General features: G+C 42.0%; 1 protein-coding gene across 1 annotated transcript in view; it reads right to left on the bottom strand.

Annotated features, from left to right (window-relative positions):
- Nucleotides 1-5,438, bottom strand: part of LOC120526713 (protein Daple-like) — a 29,878-nt gene extending 24,440 nt beyond the window's left edge. The window contains exons 1-2 of the mRNA XM_039749869.1: nt 5,404-5,438; nt 297-480 (exon numbers count right to left, since the gene is read on the bottom strand). Of these exons, the coding sequence (XP_039605803.1) occupies nt 297-480; nt 5,404-5,438 (219 nt within the window). The remainder of the gene's footprint in view (nt 1-296; nt 481-5,403) is intronic.
- Nucleotides 5,439-16,469: the final 11,031 nt, after the last annotated feature.

Raw genomic sequence — 16,469 nt, 5'->3', positions numbered from 1 at the left:
GTGAACAATGTCATTTAATTTATTATTATTATTATTATTATTATTATTTTTAACAGTGGGTGGCACATTAACGTCTTACTCAGGACAGCGCAATTACAGATTAAAGGGTTTTGCCGAACGGAGTGGCTATGAAAGGTAAACGAATATTAAGCAATAAAGAAAATATCACATCAATTTAAATTCACGTAAAAAAACAAACAAAACCTGCAATTACCATCCAACAAAATAAGCAATCAAAACCTAGAGAATATTAAAATTTAATTAAAGCTTGGAGCATCACAAGGAGCCCAGTCTACCTGAAATCTATTTTCCCATACAGCTTGCGTCGTTCCGTCCACGTGCTTCCCTTTTATGGGTACTTCAGCTGGCGCGCCCGTTTCCAGCTCCCGCGCAAACTGCCCTCCTCCACTTTGGCGCTCCACAGACAGCACGACAAGCAGTGCCACTGCCGTAAACTCATAAGCCCGGTAAGTAACAGCCCTATTTATGAAAGATTTGTTTTAAATTATCAGCAATGGGAAATGTGCAGAAAGTGACTTGGGCAAAATGAGGCAAAAGCACTAACTACCGTACCGCCCCGTTTTAAATTTCTCTGTACACCAAAACCAATGGCCTATACTTTATATACAGTACGTTATACAGGGTGGCACCGGGGAACGGGAGATTTTGGAAGTAGGTGTTGGCGACCCTGGGGCATCGGCAGTTGTTTGGGACCAGTGCGACCTCGTTTAGGAACCCCTTGCCATTAGTTCTAATGGAGCAGTGGAGTGGTAAGCAAGGAGCTTTCGCTGTGAAAGCCTTTTTTCAGAATGGTGATAGAATGACTGCTGCGCAAAGGGAAATTGCAGCGTCATTACCAGTTAGGGAACGTCATGATCGTGTCCCGTCTTCTCAAGCGATTACAGTATGGGTGCGTAATTTCAAAAAAACGGGTTCAGCCTTACAATAGCAGTCCCCAGGTGGAGCCACTTCACATACTGCCTGCCCAACGATCCATGGCGGCTGTTCGACGATTGTTTGGAAGGCGCGTCTTTTCACGCAACGGTAACATTCCATGGCCTCCGAGATCCTCAGATCTCACGGCTTTATGAATTTTTTTTTCTGTGCGGACATCTTAAAAGCCAAGTGTACCGCACACGTCCTGCAACCACTGTTGAGCTAAAAAAAGGAGGACTGAAGTAGAAATCGCTGCCATTCCTATTGACGCGTTACTTCAGCAAAGCAGAATTTCCACCACAGGCTGCAATAATGTGAACAGAGAAATGGGCAACACCTTCTTGATGTTTTTTTTTTTTTTTGCAAAACGTAAAATTAATATCGATTATCATCATTAATTGCATAGCCTGTACAATACATTTCATCATTAAATGGATTTTGTAACGTGTTTATTTGTGCATTGAATGTCACTTGAAAATTTCCAGTTTCCCTGCGCCACCCTGTATTTACGAGTTGTTTTTAGTAGTTAACGGCTGTTATTTTGAGTAGACTTTACTACAAGTTGTTGAGTGATTGCAGTTACTACTAATTTATTGGTAGGTAGATTATTCTACCAATAGTTGTCCAAAACGGGAACTTAAACTTTTACAGAAGCGCCAAAAAAATTAAATATGATAAAAATAAAGAACTTCCCCCCAAATCTCTCTCTATATAAAAATCCAACATCTGTCTGTCTGTATGTCTGTCCGTTTTTCACTAGAGAACTTAACGGATTTAGATCGTTTTTTTTCTACAATTTGCTTGAACGTTCCGGTTGATTTTGCGACTTGTCTCATCGCGCTACGAATCATAGTTTGTTTCCAGCACCAATTTATTTGAGTGAATCTGCGAGACAGGGTGCGGGCCGAGGAGAGTTGGAGGTGGGACCACAGGAGTAAGGAGCCGGACAGGGCCATGCTCACTCATGTGCCAGCCTCCGTTTGAGGCTCTGTACCTCTCGCCACATGTTCGAGCGTACCTTGCCTTCCCTTAGCTAACAATATTGTAACAATTCGTCTCAAGCACTAGCCTGAGGTTAATGCCACCACTATTCTGACCTAGCTAAAGGCAGATGATAAAAGGATAGGCCAATATCACACCTTAATAAATTTCCCGTATCGCCTTTATTCTAATAAAACAATTCCTTAATATCAATGCATTTATAGGTCACTGCACACCATAGTCCATATTTATCCTTGCAGTCCATCAAATAAACAACAAATAGAAAAACAATCCCTTACGCACGGATCGCCCCGCCCGAACCTAAGTAACCCTTAATTTGCAGCGCCACACACATATATATGTATCTACACATCAACAGTTTTCATTCCCCCAAATCCTGTTCCAGAGATAATAAATAGATCCGCAGAATAGTCCACTGTAATACTCCCGCAACGGCCGGCGAGCTGTTGAAGAGTCCTGAAAATAGCGGACTATATAACCAATCTCCTCTTCATCATAAAAGACATACAGTCAGACTTGCACCATGATTAAAGTATAGTACGTCCGTTTTTAATAGCTCACCCGAGTCCGTAGGTAATAGCGGAACAATCGATTCCCAGGTACTAAAGAGAAGACCATCCACCTTCTGACAGGACTGATAGGAGCTCCTAGGCTTTTCCCATGGCCAGAGCAGAAGCTGATCTGCCTTTTTCTGTTATCTGATGTTCTTCTTTCTCTTCTTCTCCCTCAAAGACGGCGCGCTTTATGCAAATGAATCCCCGAACCAACCGGAAGTTCCACCTGTCAGAAGACTATTCCCCCCCAACAACCGATCGACAGCAGAAAACATTATCTTTATGTGGCAGCGCTACAATATATTCAAGCTAGTCCAAGACAGAGGCTGGGGGCCGAGGGGAGTGGGGAGCCGGGCAGGGCTCTCGTCACTGTCCTGTTTCACCACTACGCAGGCAGAGCCACGGGGGACAGCTAGTCATACATAAAAACATCTGACTTGGATTACAGAGAGCTGCTACTGTCAATACAGGCTTGTAGGTTGCAGTAACATGAGGTCAAACCTGCTCTATTGTGACATAGCTTTTGGACATAGCAGTGTCCATGAAAAGAGCAGGCCTAATAGGCTTTAATTCCTTCTTTGAAGTCACCAGCATTAAGAATGGTTTATCAAAACAATATTGGTACAGAGGGAATCATTTCTGTACCTGAGTCAGTTAGGATGATCTAACTTCCTTTCCCAGGCAGTGACACGGACAAATTCAGTCTGCAATTCAATGCCTGCATCACACTTTTAGTTTTAATTATACGATGCCTCCTTTTTCATCACTGCACATCCACAAAAATCTCTAGTCCTCCTCCTTTTATTCTCACTCAGTCTGATGAAACCTGTCCAGCGTTAAAATAGCATCTGAAATGTGAGGTGTAAGCTGGTTCTCTGCACCTTGAACTTATTGTTTAATGTTCTGTTATGCATGTTCAAATGTTCTCCTGATTTTGTTTTTCTTAGTGAACAGAGCTCTAGTAGCCTGTTAACTTGTACAATACATCTAGAAACCAAAATTAGAAAAACTCTGCAAAAATTGGACATTGATGGTCCGACATCTGGTCTGCTCCAAAATACTTCCATGCAAAAAAAAGAAAGTCTGTGTATTTTACAGATTTAGATGTGGAATTTCATTACCATAAATCATTTGTACTCAGATTCAGTGGAAAATGCAATTTTGAAATAAAAATCTGGTTTGAAAAAAGTAAGTTAGGTTTGTATTCTTGAATAGGTATTTGTCATAGTTTTACTTATTACTTATATTTTAAGTTGAAAAATTGCAGTCTTCCCCATTCTTAAACAAAAAAAAAATAGTTTCATAAACTTAATTTAATCACAGACATAATTAGAGTTTTATTTTAAAGTTGATGCGTTCACTTTGTGTTCAGAAAACATAACATCCATCCATTATCCAACTCACTCTATCCTAACTACAGGGTCACGGGGGTCTGCTGGAGCCAATCCCAGCCAACACAGGGTGCAAGGCAGCAAACAAACCCCGGGCAGGGTGCCAACCCTCCGCAGGAAAACATAAGTAATTTAAATAAATCTGTTTGAATAGAATTGGTGTAGAAAAGTAACTGAATCCTTTTCATTGAACTTAAATTACATATCTATTAAATATTTTTTGTTTTTAGTTGAGGACACATATTTTCCTTAAGTAAATCCAGCCCAGTCTTATCTTACTACAAATCAAAGCCATTTTCTTTACTAAGTGCATAGTGGTTCATACATTACCCAGTACAGCTAACAGTGATTGATTGCACTTTTCATGGAATCTTAACAATAAAGTTGTTTTGGAAACAAATGAAGGTCTTTTTCTCATGTAGGGTGGGTGTCATGTAAAAAAACATAGTGTATTATATTTACAGTATATATTGTGGAAGATGAAGAGCACTATAACCCGACGGACACAGACGCAGGAAGCCCAAATCCAAGCACATGTGATTTATTTTTCTACTTACACAGTTCCAGCAAGCACACACACACTTTCTTTACCTTTCTTTTGCTTTTCTTCTCTTTACTTTTCCTTCCTTCTTTTCTTTTCCTTCTTTCTCCACTCCTCCTCGGGAGGCTTCGTCCACCTCTTCCTGACTCTGGCTCCCCGGGTACTGTCTGCCGGTTCCTTTTATATGTTACCCGGAAGTACTACAGGTGCTTGATGACCTACTTCCAGCAGCACTTCTGGGTGTGGTGAAAGGATTGCCCATTTGGGCTCAGGATCGGCTGCAGCACCCTGTGGCGGTGCCCCCAGATCCCAACAGGGCTATAGACATCTCCATCTCCCATGAAGCTCTGCAGGAGTCCAAAGCACTGATGCAACCCATAGGGGCTGTTATCTAGCGTCTCGGGGGAGGTACAGTTCTGACCACGCTTGCTCCCTTTTGACAAAAAGATGACCCAGCTGGGTATAATATAAATGTAGAAGGTATGTGAAGTGGTTTGCATATTTGTAGCTACAGATCCACAAAGGGAGAAAATAAGTCACGTATCTTAAATTAGTTTTTTATTCCTAAGCTTTCGACATCTTTCCAGACTTGGATACTATCCAATGACCTGAGATGAAGACTGGACTCCTTTGGTACTGTGTCTCTTCAGAGAATCCTTGGGTACTGCTAGTTTGACTTTGTGTTGAATGAGTGGTTGCCCATGGAGTCCTGAATGAAGCACAACACATTGTGAATGATCTTCAGTTACGGCACTATGGCCATATGGCGCGATTCCACGAAGTGGTCTGGCTCACAGGATCCTCATTGTTGAGGACCAGAGTTGGCTGGACCAGACCAAGGGGATGCCCTCGTAACACCTGGCTGCAGCAAACGGATGGTCATTTCCAGGGGGTGGGACTGGACTGCATATCTGCCTAAGGGGGGATTGCCAACCAGAATGTCAAACTGTTTCTTTGAGTGGATGCTCCCCAACCTCACCTGACCTGATCTGACTGTGATGGATAGTTGGTCATTGTGGGACTTTGCTGATGAACTGTAGAGTCAGGAAATTATTTCATCTTTAAGATCTGCAGAGAATGCATTTATGAGGTTGTCTGTAATGTAATGGATAGCCTGAGTATGTGTTTATTCACTATATGCATAAAGTGTCACCAACTATGACTATGGAGCTTTCTTCCTCTTTCATTAATTTCTACATTGGTGCTTCCGTTCTTTACTTTTACGGTCACAAACATCATGTCACTTACCTGCTATGATTATATGGAGCAGGAGAAGTGAGCTGCTGTGACTAATGTTCACACCTGCTGCCACCCAACTACCTCTACAGACAACATATCAAGCACAAGCTGTGGCATCATGTATGATTCTGCTGGTGTTTGTAAAAGATTAAAAAAATATGAATATACACATTAAAGTGTTGTTTCTCAAGGTAAATCTGAAATCTGTAATTAAAGTTATATGGAATGTTTCTCTACCGTGTTTCCCTGAAAATAAGACCGGGTCTTATATTAAAGATGCACTAGGGCTTATTTTCAGAGGATATCTTATATTTATTGATGTACAACAATATACATTTATCCAGACATCTTCTGGAATATCGTCATAACTCCCCACATTCAAACCCTGAATGCCAGCCTGAATTTCTTGTGACTCCAGTCGCTGTGCGGATCCTACGGGAATGATGTGCGCGCTGCGATGTTTGATGAATGGTTCGATGTGGTGAAGCAAAATGCCGACATACAGATGCATCGTGGTGCTTTTAAATTCAAGCGTCGCATATCGTAATGACACAATACATTTTAAAAGTCTCACATGCCATCTTCTGTGCCGTCTTTTTTTTTTTTATGCACCTTCACAATGCCATCAGAATGTACGGCAGTGTATTTGAGCAACGGAGAAAAAAAAATAAGGACATAATGAAAATGTCTATTTTGTGATTAAAGTGGAAATTTTGGCTTTAAACTTGAAATGTCCACTTTAACCTCGTAGTTTACTTTATCATTAAAGCAGACCGTCGTAAATGTCATCTTAAAACCAACGCAGTTGTTAATCGCTATGAGTGTCTGGGGCTTCCTCCTGACCTGACAGCAGCAGCAGGCAGCAATAGATCGCCACAAAAAGCACATTAAATTTATGATATTCCAGCTCTCTGCACATTTAGAATTCTTAGATTTATACCATTAAAATATGTATATTACATTTTACAGATAAATCATAAACTTTGTTTAAATAATGAATACTGTTAATAGTTACACATATGGAGGTGGCACGGTGGCAGAATGGTAGCGCTGTTGTCACACAGGGAGTCACGTCACTGGTGTTCCCTGCCTGGAGTTTGCATGTTTTCCTGGTGGGTTTCCACAGTGTGCTCAGTTTTCCATCCAAAGACATGAAAGTTTGGGGATTTGGTAAAACTACAATGATGCCAGTGTATGTGTGTGTGCTTGTGTTCACCTTGCGATGAGCTGATACCCCGTCCAGGGATTTTGTTTCTGTCTTGCGCCGATGTTGCTGGAATGGGCGCATCCCCGAATTGATGGATGTAATCCGTAAACATCCTTTTCAGAGATATTGTGGCAAGGCGTCCTCTGAATTTAATGGATGTTTGAGGCACACGTGCCACATCGCGTTAAGTATAAACCTGGCCTTAGGTGCCTTACGTTTCAGCTGACGATCTTGACTAGGGCTTATTTTTGGGGTAGGGCTTATATTACAGAGCAGCCTGAAAATCATGCTAGGGCTTATTTTCGGAGTAGGTCTTATTTTCGGGGAAACACGGTAGTATAAGACAAAAACGTTTGCAAATTCTCCAAATGCTTTTCAGAGGGAAATTTTGAAATTTCAAAACTTTGTACCATTTTCAAGATATCACAACAGCAACTGTCCTTGAAGAGTGTGCTAAATGTCAACAAGATTAGTTAACCAGGATCCGTGCTATTTCAAATGCAGATAGATGGAAAGATGGAGGAACATGAGACAGACAGATGCAGAGATACCTAAAAATGAATTTGACACAGGGCAAGGCATATTTAAGGCAGGCGCTATGTCCCAGTGGGTAAGTCACTGGACTGACACTCGCAAGGCCAAATGTCTAATAGCTGTCAACACTTGTAAAGTATTCAGAATGAAAGGTACTTTTAAAGAGAGTTTGTGAGTACACTAAAGAATACTCTACAAAACTACACTTGAACAGAACTCTGTGGACAATTGTTAATGGCTGATGTGCATAGGACTGGAAGTGGAAGGCACTATATAAAGTGCAGACTACAGATGATAGCATACACATGACGTGATGTTATTTTAGAAGCATTAAGTGGATAGGACTGGTGAGCTTTGTTAGGCTGATCGGCCTGCTCTCGTCCAGACTGTTCAAATGTTCTAACACTATATAAAAATGGCATGGACAAGCAGGGCTGCTGATGACCCCTGCATTATGAAGATCCCACCTACATTAGAGAACTCATTATATTAAGTAAACACACATTGGACAAGTTATAAAAATAAAAACCCTGCAAATAACCAGTGTAATTTTGTCACTACAATATGCTCTTAAGCATTAAGCCTTCATATTAACGATGCCAGTGTCTTTACTAGTCACCACTTTGACGGAGGGTGTGAGCATAGATGGGTCTGGCACCTTCAGCTATGATCAGCACTTCACCAAATCTGAGCAATCAGGAATATGGAAAACAAGACTCACCACATCCATCTAGATGCAAGATGCCAGGGTCACTTGCAAAGGGAGCTTTGTCACCAGGTTCAATACTTTGTTTTGTGTAGCTTCAGTCTTCAGGTTTCAGAAATAAAGATGACTGCACCAAAAGAAAAATAATGAATCAATTTATTTTCTCAGCTCACATCTTTCAATCCAAGGTGATGAGGAAACAAAGCCTATCCTGGCAGCACTGTGAGTTAATATACCCACCCACTCACACACCTGGATGACTTGGGGATGCCAATATATAGGTAAAAATATATATATATATACTAGGAGGTCCCCCTCTACCCACTTCACGTCTCTGTTGCGCACATTGTGAAGAGCGTGGCTGAAAGAACCCCAAGGAGACGTGGTTGCTCCTCCAAAAACCCCTCTTAAACTGTGATACAATGGGAAATACATTTTTCTTAATTTTTTTACCTCCTCTTTGCTCAATCATCTGCTGGATTACTGCATCTCGTGCGGCGCTTTGAACATTTAAAAGCCTGTACAGCAGCCGTCCCACTCCTTATGTTTTATTTCCAGCCCCGGGCGTGGTTAAATCTTTTGGCACATCTCGCGGGACGTGAGTTCTTGATATTTTTTAGTTTATAATTTAAAAACAGAATACAAATCTGAAAATCTAACAACATCACATTAAAATTCAATAAACTCTGAAAAAAATGATACCAAACATTGTTGGATACAAAACATATGTAGGTTTTAAAATAAGCCCGATTTCAAGAGTGACAAAAAAGTGACATAAAAACGTCACCCTTGCACTTTTATGTTTAGCATTTTATATATAGAGAGTAGATATATAAAAACTAGCTGTGCAAGCCCGTGCTGTAAAAAGCTTGGGGTCCTAGAAACTATTGAAATCATCAGAAAAAAAATTTGAAATGTAGAGATGTCAGGTAATTGAAAGGAACTACTCTGGGCATCTCTCTCCTAGGATTTGTTTTGCTGACGTGCTCACAACAGTTGTGCATTAGCGGCTAAGCAAGTTGTTTTTTCGGAGGTTTTATTTTGCTGACATGCTCGTCTCGCTTGTGTATTAGGGATACTGTTCCGTTTTGCCGATGTACTTGCCTTGCTTGTGTATTAGCGGCTAAGCGAGTTTCTGTTTCCTCAGAGGTGGAGCCCTTACCACGACTCTACCACTTACTTCCGGGCCAGACAGACAGACACACACACTTCCACACGTAGACGTTATATATATACAGTACAGGCCAAAAGTTTGGACACACCTCCTCATTCAATGTGTTTTCTTTATTTTCATGACCATTTACATTGGTAGATTCTCACTGAAGGCATTAAAACTATGAATGAACACATGTGGAGTTATATACTTAACAAAAAAAGGTGAAATAACTGAAAACATGTTTTATATTCTAGTTTCTTCAAAATAGCCACCCTTTGCTCTGATTACTGCTTTGCACACTCTTGGCATTCTCTCGATGAGCTTCAACAGGTAGTCACCTGAAATGGTTTTCACTTCACAGGTGTGCCTTATCAGGGTTATTTAGTGGAATTTCTTGCTTTATCAATGGGGTTGGGACCAGCAGTTGTGTTGTGCAGAAGTCAGGTTAGTTGGACGATCATTTATTTTTCAACAGGACAATGACCCCAAACACACCTCCAGGCTGTGTAAGAGCTATCTGACCAAGAAGGAGAGTGATGGAGTGCTGCGGCAGATGACCTGGCCTCCACAGTCACCGGACCTGAACCCAATCGAGATGGTTTGGGGTGAGCTGGACGGCAGAGTGAAGGCAAAGGGGCCAACAAGTGCTAAACACCTCTGGGAACTCCTTTAAGACTGTTGGAAAACCATTTCAGGTAACTACCTGTTGAAGCTCATCGAGAGAATGCCAAGAGTGTGCAAAGCAGTAATCGGAGCAAAGGGTGGCTATTTTGAAGAAACCAGAATATAAAACATGTTTTCAGTTATTTCACATTTTTTTGTTAAGTACATAAGTCCACATGTGTTCATTCATAGTTTTGATGCCTTCAGTGAGAATCTACCAATGTAAATGGTCATGAAAATAAAGAAAACATATTGAATGAGGAGGTGTGTCCAAACTTTTGGCCTGTACTGTACATATACTAGCTGCATGTGGTCTTGGGACAAAAAACAATTTTAAGACTCCCTAGCATTTTTACTATATTGGTGAACTTGCAGAGGTGTTAGCTAAGTGGGCCGGGACAGATTGTATCTTGTCTGAGACAGCTGTGTAGTCAAGTGCAGCTGTGGCACAAATTGTCCATTGTGTGAACGTAGAACGTCTGTGTGCCCCATAACCCAGTTTGTCTGCTTGGGTTGAATGAGCAGTGAGGTGCATGTTCTCCCTGTACCTGTATGGGTTTCCCCTGGGTGCTCAGGTTTCCTTCCACAGCCCAAAGACATGCAGGTTAGGTGGACTGATGATACTAAACTGGCTCTGGTATGTGGTTGGTGTGTGTGTGTGTGTTTGCCCTACGATGGACTGGAGCACTGTCCAGGTTTTGTTTCTGCCTTGCACCCTGTGCTAGCTGGTATAGGCTTCAGTCCCCATGCAACCCTGGTCTGGATTATGCAGTTTAGAAAATGACATGACGAGCAATATACACTCACCTAAAGGATTATTAGGAACACCTGTTCAATTTCTCATGAATGCAATTATCTAATCAACCAATCACATGGCAGTTGCTTCAATGCATTTAGGGGTGTGGTCCTGGTCAAGACAATCTCCTGAATTCCAAACTGAATGTCAGAATGGGAAAGAAAGGTGATTTAAGCAATTTGGAGCGTGGCATGGTTGTTGGTGCCAGACGGGCCGGTCTGAGTATTTCACAATCTGCTCAGTTACTGGGATTTTCACGCACAACCATTTCTAGGGTTTACAAAGAATGGTGTGAAAATGAAAAACATCCAGTATGCGGCAGTCCTATGGGCGAAAATGCCTTGTTGATGCTAGAGGTCAGAGGAGAATGGGCCGACTGATTCAAGCTGATAGAAGAGCAACTTTGACTGAAATAACCACTCGTTACAACCGAGGTATGCAGCAAAGCATTTGTGAAGCCACAACATGCACATCCTTGAGGCGGATGGGCTACAACAGCAGAAGACCCCACCGGGTACCACTCATCTCCACTACAAATAGGAAAAAGAGGCTACAATGTGCACAAGCTCACCAAAATTGGACAGTTAAAGACTGGAAAAATGTTGCCTGGTCTGATGAGTCTCGATTTCTGTTGAGACATTCAAATGGTAGAGTCAGAATTTGGCGTAAACAGAATGAGAACATGGATCCATCATGCCTTGTTACCACTGTGCAGGCTGGTGGTGGTGGTGTAATGGTGTGGGGGATGTTTTCTTGGCACACTTTAGGCCCCTTAGTGCCAATTGGGCATCGTTTAAATGCCACGGGCTACCTGAGCATTGTTTCTGACCATGTCCATCCCTTCATGACCACCATGTACCCATCCTCTGATGGCTACTTCCAGCAGGATAATGCACCATGTCACAAAGCTTGAATCATTTCAAATTGGTTTCTTGAACATGACAATGAGTCCACTGTACTAAAATGGCCCCCACAGTCACCAGATCTCAACCCAATAGAGCATCTTTGGGATGTGGTGGAACGGGAGCTTCGTGCCCTGGATGTGCATCCCACAAATCTCCATTAACTGCAAGATGCTATCCTATCAATATGGGCCAACATTTCTAAAGAATGCTTTCAGCACCTTGTTGAATCAATGCCACGTAGAATGAAGGCAGTTTTGAAGGCGAAAGGGGGTCAAACACCGTATTAGTATGGTGGTCCTAATAATCCTTTAGGTGAGTGTATATATATCACTTGTGTCTTGCATCTACTTGTTGTTTAGGAATGGCTTCCTTTTTTTATTTTAGGTGTTACTTCTTCATTTAAACCCATTCCTTAGACTAGTGTTAGGTCAGTACTAAAATGTAGACTTTGGTATTGATACCAGCTTTCAGACTTTAGCACTGGTACCAAAGTGTTACCAAAGCATCCAACACCCCATCTCACAGGTGGTTCCCCCAGCCTGCAAACACACACACACCTCCCTGCTGCACTGCACTACACAAATCATGAAAATTCATTTAGCAATGCATTTATAAAAATAGACATGCTCAAAAGTAAGGGTGGGTGTTTCCATTGGTTACTTAAGCTAGATGTAAATTTTAAAGCTGGGGGTGCTTCATAAATTTGGGGGCAATAACAGAGTGGAGCAAATGTAAGTCAGTCATTATCCAACCTTCTACATCCTAACACAGGGTCACAGGGGTCTGCTGGAGCCAATCCCAGCCAACACAGGGCGCAAGGCAGGAACAAATCCCACTGCAGGGCACACACACCAAGCACACACCTTAGCATCGCCAATGCACCTAACCTGCATGTCTTTGGACTGTGGGAGGAAACCCACGCAGAAACGGGAGAACATGCAAACTCCACGCAGGAAGGACCCGGGAAGCGAACTCAGGCCTCTTTACTGCGAAGCAGCTGCGCTACCACCGCGCCACCCAAATCTTAAGTGTGGTTTCCTCAAAAGCATGTTGGCTACCTACTGACCAAATGATAGAAAATCTTGTTAAATATATTGTTGTCATTTTCATTTAGTTTGCAGTTTGGCATTCTTCAATTATTATTTATAGTGTTTAGAATCAGAAGTGTAACATGGCATATCTTCCACAACATAAATGGTGGCCGCTGTATCACTAAATAAATATGGATGCACAAAACTACATAATGATCTCACAGGACAACCACAAGCTGTGGACTTTGGACAAGATTAATTTTGTAGCAGGACAATGACTCAAACCATATAGGTCAGTGCTGCACAGTGGATTGGCCAAAGCCTGCTTGGTAAGTAAAATTTGCAGTGTCCCGATGTGTAAACCCAGAGAGAAAACAAATTAAAAATATATTGAAGTTCCCATTCATCTTCTGAATCCAGTCATGTCCAATTTAGGGACACAGGGAACTAGAACCTTTCACCTCAGAATTAACTCTGAATGGATTGCTAGTTCATCAGAGGACCTGCTAGTTACTAATAGGTTGAGTACATTGAAGTCAAATTCCCCAGGAGCACCATCAGACTCCTGACAAATAATTTGACAAGGCTGGGAATAACCTATATATGATATAACGTGCACTCATTATTTATTACAGTGACTCTACCACATTCATTTGGACTTTTACTTTACGGTAGTATAATACTGACCAGAAATTGCATTTTGAATTTGAACCTTGATGCTATAAGGAAGCTACTGTCCCTACTGCTTTCCCCTCACAAATCTTTCCTTCTGACCAGGACTTAGAGGCTGAGTCAGTGTTCTGTTGAAGCCTCTCGTATAAGGCTAATGGGCACCTACCAATGATGAAACTTCAGAGATACGGGGGGGTGGACAACCAAGCTAATACCTCCTCCGAGATAATGACAAGATTAACTTTTCATTAACCACTCCCTTTCCACAACTACATTAATAAAAAGGCTTTCTTTTCTTTTCCATATGTTACTCTTTCTTTTATTAACTTTCACCTCTTTGCCTTCTTTCCCATTTCACCACTGTGTAGGTAGAGCTGCCTAGAACCACCAGATGGCAGCATCATTGCAACTATGGTGCTTAAACCCTGCTGCTTCAATTGCCAAAGGCAGCACAAGACTGATATTTAAGTGAATCCATTTTACCTGGGATAGCTTGTCAGCAGACGAAAGGTCCACCAGAAGAGAAAGTAAATGAAGAAGATGAGTAAGTAAGAAGTCAGCCTATTGTGATTTTGGCAGAGAAGCAGGTTAGCAGATCATGTAGTTTTCAACCCTGATCCCTGCATAGACGGACTCTGGTAGCTGGCTGTAGGAGTCTGATTTTTATTTATACTTTTTGTGACCAAAGTAGGCATCTTTCTACGAAAAGAACAAATTGGCGATAATAGTTTAGTGTTTCTTTGTGGCAGTGGTTAGAAAACATTAAACATCTCTATATATAATAATCTTCATTTGGATCTTGATTTTTGTTTGTCCACGAATGAATTAGAAGAAGAAGCACTAGATGGCAGTAGAGAGACAGCTAAAACATAGGCATTGCATTAAGAATCTCCTCCAGGCTTATACTACTGAAGACTGTAGTACGCCAGTCACACCTCAAAACACAGACATTCAAACTAAACAAATTGTTGTGCTTTAAATTAACTAAAGGATCTTCATTTAGATCTTGATCTTTGTTTGTCCGCAAATTCCACGCATGCGTAGACCACCTTCCAGTTTAGTACGTTGTTGTTACTCACGGATGTCAACAATGTGCCGGAATAATGAAAGGGGTGGTGGACAGTGTTACGCTGGTAAGCTCCTGAGGCCTGGTTAGAGAATGAGATTGCTGAAGATAAAAGGTACGTGCCTACGTAACATATGAATGAAAGAAAGACAGTGGGGAAAATGAATGACAATGTAACAGCACGTTCCGGAAATTATTATTGTTACGCTGTAGCCGGTGAGTGCTGCGCATCTCACAGTTGTACCGTGGCTTGCTCACATGTCAGTGAAGTGATCCCAATTTATGCTTTAAAGAGCCTGGATACCTATGTGTCCCCCTTTTATAACCATTGCTCCGTGTATGTTGCCTTACTCTTTGAATTGCCACAAAGCAACCTGCGAGATTTGAGAAGAGATCGTGAGAGGAAATGACAGCGTCGTGAAAACGGACAGAAGCAGAAATGCTCCTACACCACCACATAATTACGATTCGGACAGTGATTCCGAGTAGGCCGTTCCTATAAGGGAAACAAAATTTTGTAATTTTGTTTCCCTTATAAAAAAAATCATAATGCTGTGCGACGAAGGGCCCAGTTCATGACTGGCAGCCGCGTTTAAACAGGGAGCCCTTCACAGACAACTTTAACACACGCAACGTAGTTGGGCGCACATGGCTAGTCTACTATAATCTTGAACTCCTACTCTGTTCAATGCTTGTATGGACTGGGTGTTGGGCAAGGTCGTGGGGACCATCGGCTGTGGGGCATCTGTTGGTGAAGAGAGATTCACGGTTCTTGACTTTGCTGACGATGCTGTGATCTTCGCGGAGTCGATGGAGGCTCTGATCGGGGAGCTCGAGAGACTGAGTGAGGGGTCTGAGAAAAACAACATCCAGGCCTTTCATGACCTTTTGGGCACAGCCACCTGCAGTGTGTCTGTCTGTGGAGAGAGTGTCGACCACATCGAGAGGTTTACTTACCTTGGCAGTGACATTCATGTCTCTGGTGACTCTTCCTATGAAGTCAGTAGACGGATTGGGAGAGCATGGGGGGGGTCATGAGGTCACTGGAAAGGGGTGTGTTTGGCACTCCTGATATCTATGCAAAAGGACGAAGGTCCAAGTCTTTAGAGTCCTCGTGCTTCCTGTCTTACTATATGGTTGCGAGACATGGACGCTATCCAGTGACCTGAGATGAAGACTGGACTCCTTTGGTACTGTGTCTGTCTGGAAAGTCCTGGAAAGTACTGCTGGTTTGACTTTGTGTGGCACATGGAGTCCCAGATAAGGCACATGACCTGCATTGTGAGGGACCGTCAGTTACAACACTACGGCCATGTGGTGTGTTTCCCGAGGGTGATCCAGCTCGTAGGATCCTCATTGTTGGGGACCCAATTGGCTGGACCAGGCGAAGGGGTTGCCCACGTAACACCTGGCTGCGGCAGTTAGGAGGGTCATTTCCGGAGGGTGGGACTGGACCGCGTGTCTGCCTGGGGGGGTTGCCAACCGGGATCACGAGTTGTTTTGTCGTGTGGTGGGTGCAGCAACGTGCTGTACCAGTGCATGCTCCCCGACTTGACTGACTTGACTATAATCTTGAGACAAGGAGGTTGATCCGTCAGGTGAATTGGGTGAACCAGACATCATAGTCAAGAGTGCACTCAAAAAATGATTTGTGACATAAATTTAATTCATTCATGAATAGTGCTTCCTTACAATTAGATTAAGTCATTCTAAAATGATACAAGTTGATACATTCACTTTTTTTTTTGGAAAGCCCTCATTTAAATGAATGTATTTGTGTATAATTAAAGAAACTGAATCCCTTTCGTTAAACTTAAATTACGTGTGTTTATTAAACATTGTTTTTTTTAGTTGAAAATGCATATTTTTGTAAAATAAATCCAACATAATCTTATTTCACTACATATAAATGAAACATTGAACAGTGGTGCAATCTAATAAATGCATAGAAAACAAAAGGCCGGTTATGTGTGTAGTGGTCCACTTATTATCGCAGAAAGTACAGAAGTTATATTTTGCATTTTTTTGTGCAATCTTAACATTAATTACACTTTTGCATTGTAAACAAAT

This window comes from Polypterus senegalus, chromosome 3 (genome assembly GCF_016835505.1).
Source record: "Polypterus senegalus isolate Bchr_013 chromosome 3, ASM1683550v1, whole genome shotgun sequence".
In the NCBI taxonomy this organism is placed as follows: Eukaryota; Metazoa; Chordata; class Cladistia; order Polypteriformes; family Polypteridae; genus Polypterus; species Polypterus senegalus.
Note: the sequence above shows the minus strand (reverse complement) of the source record. Positions and strands in the feature narration are given on the sequence as shown.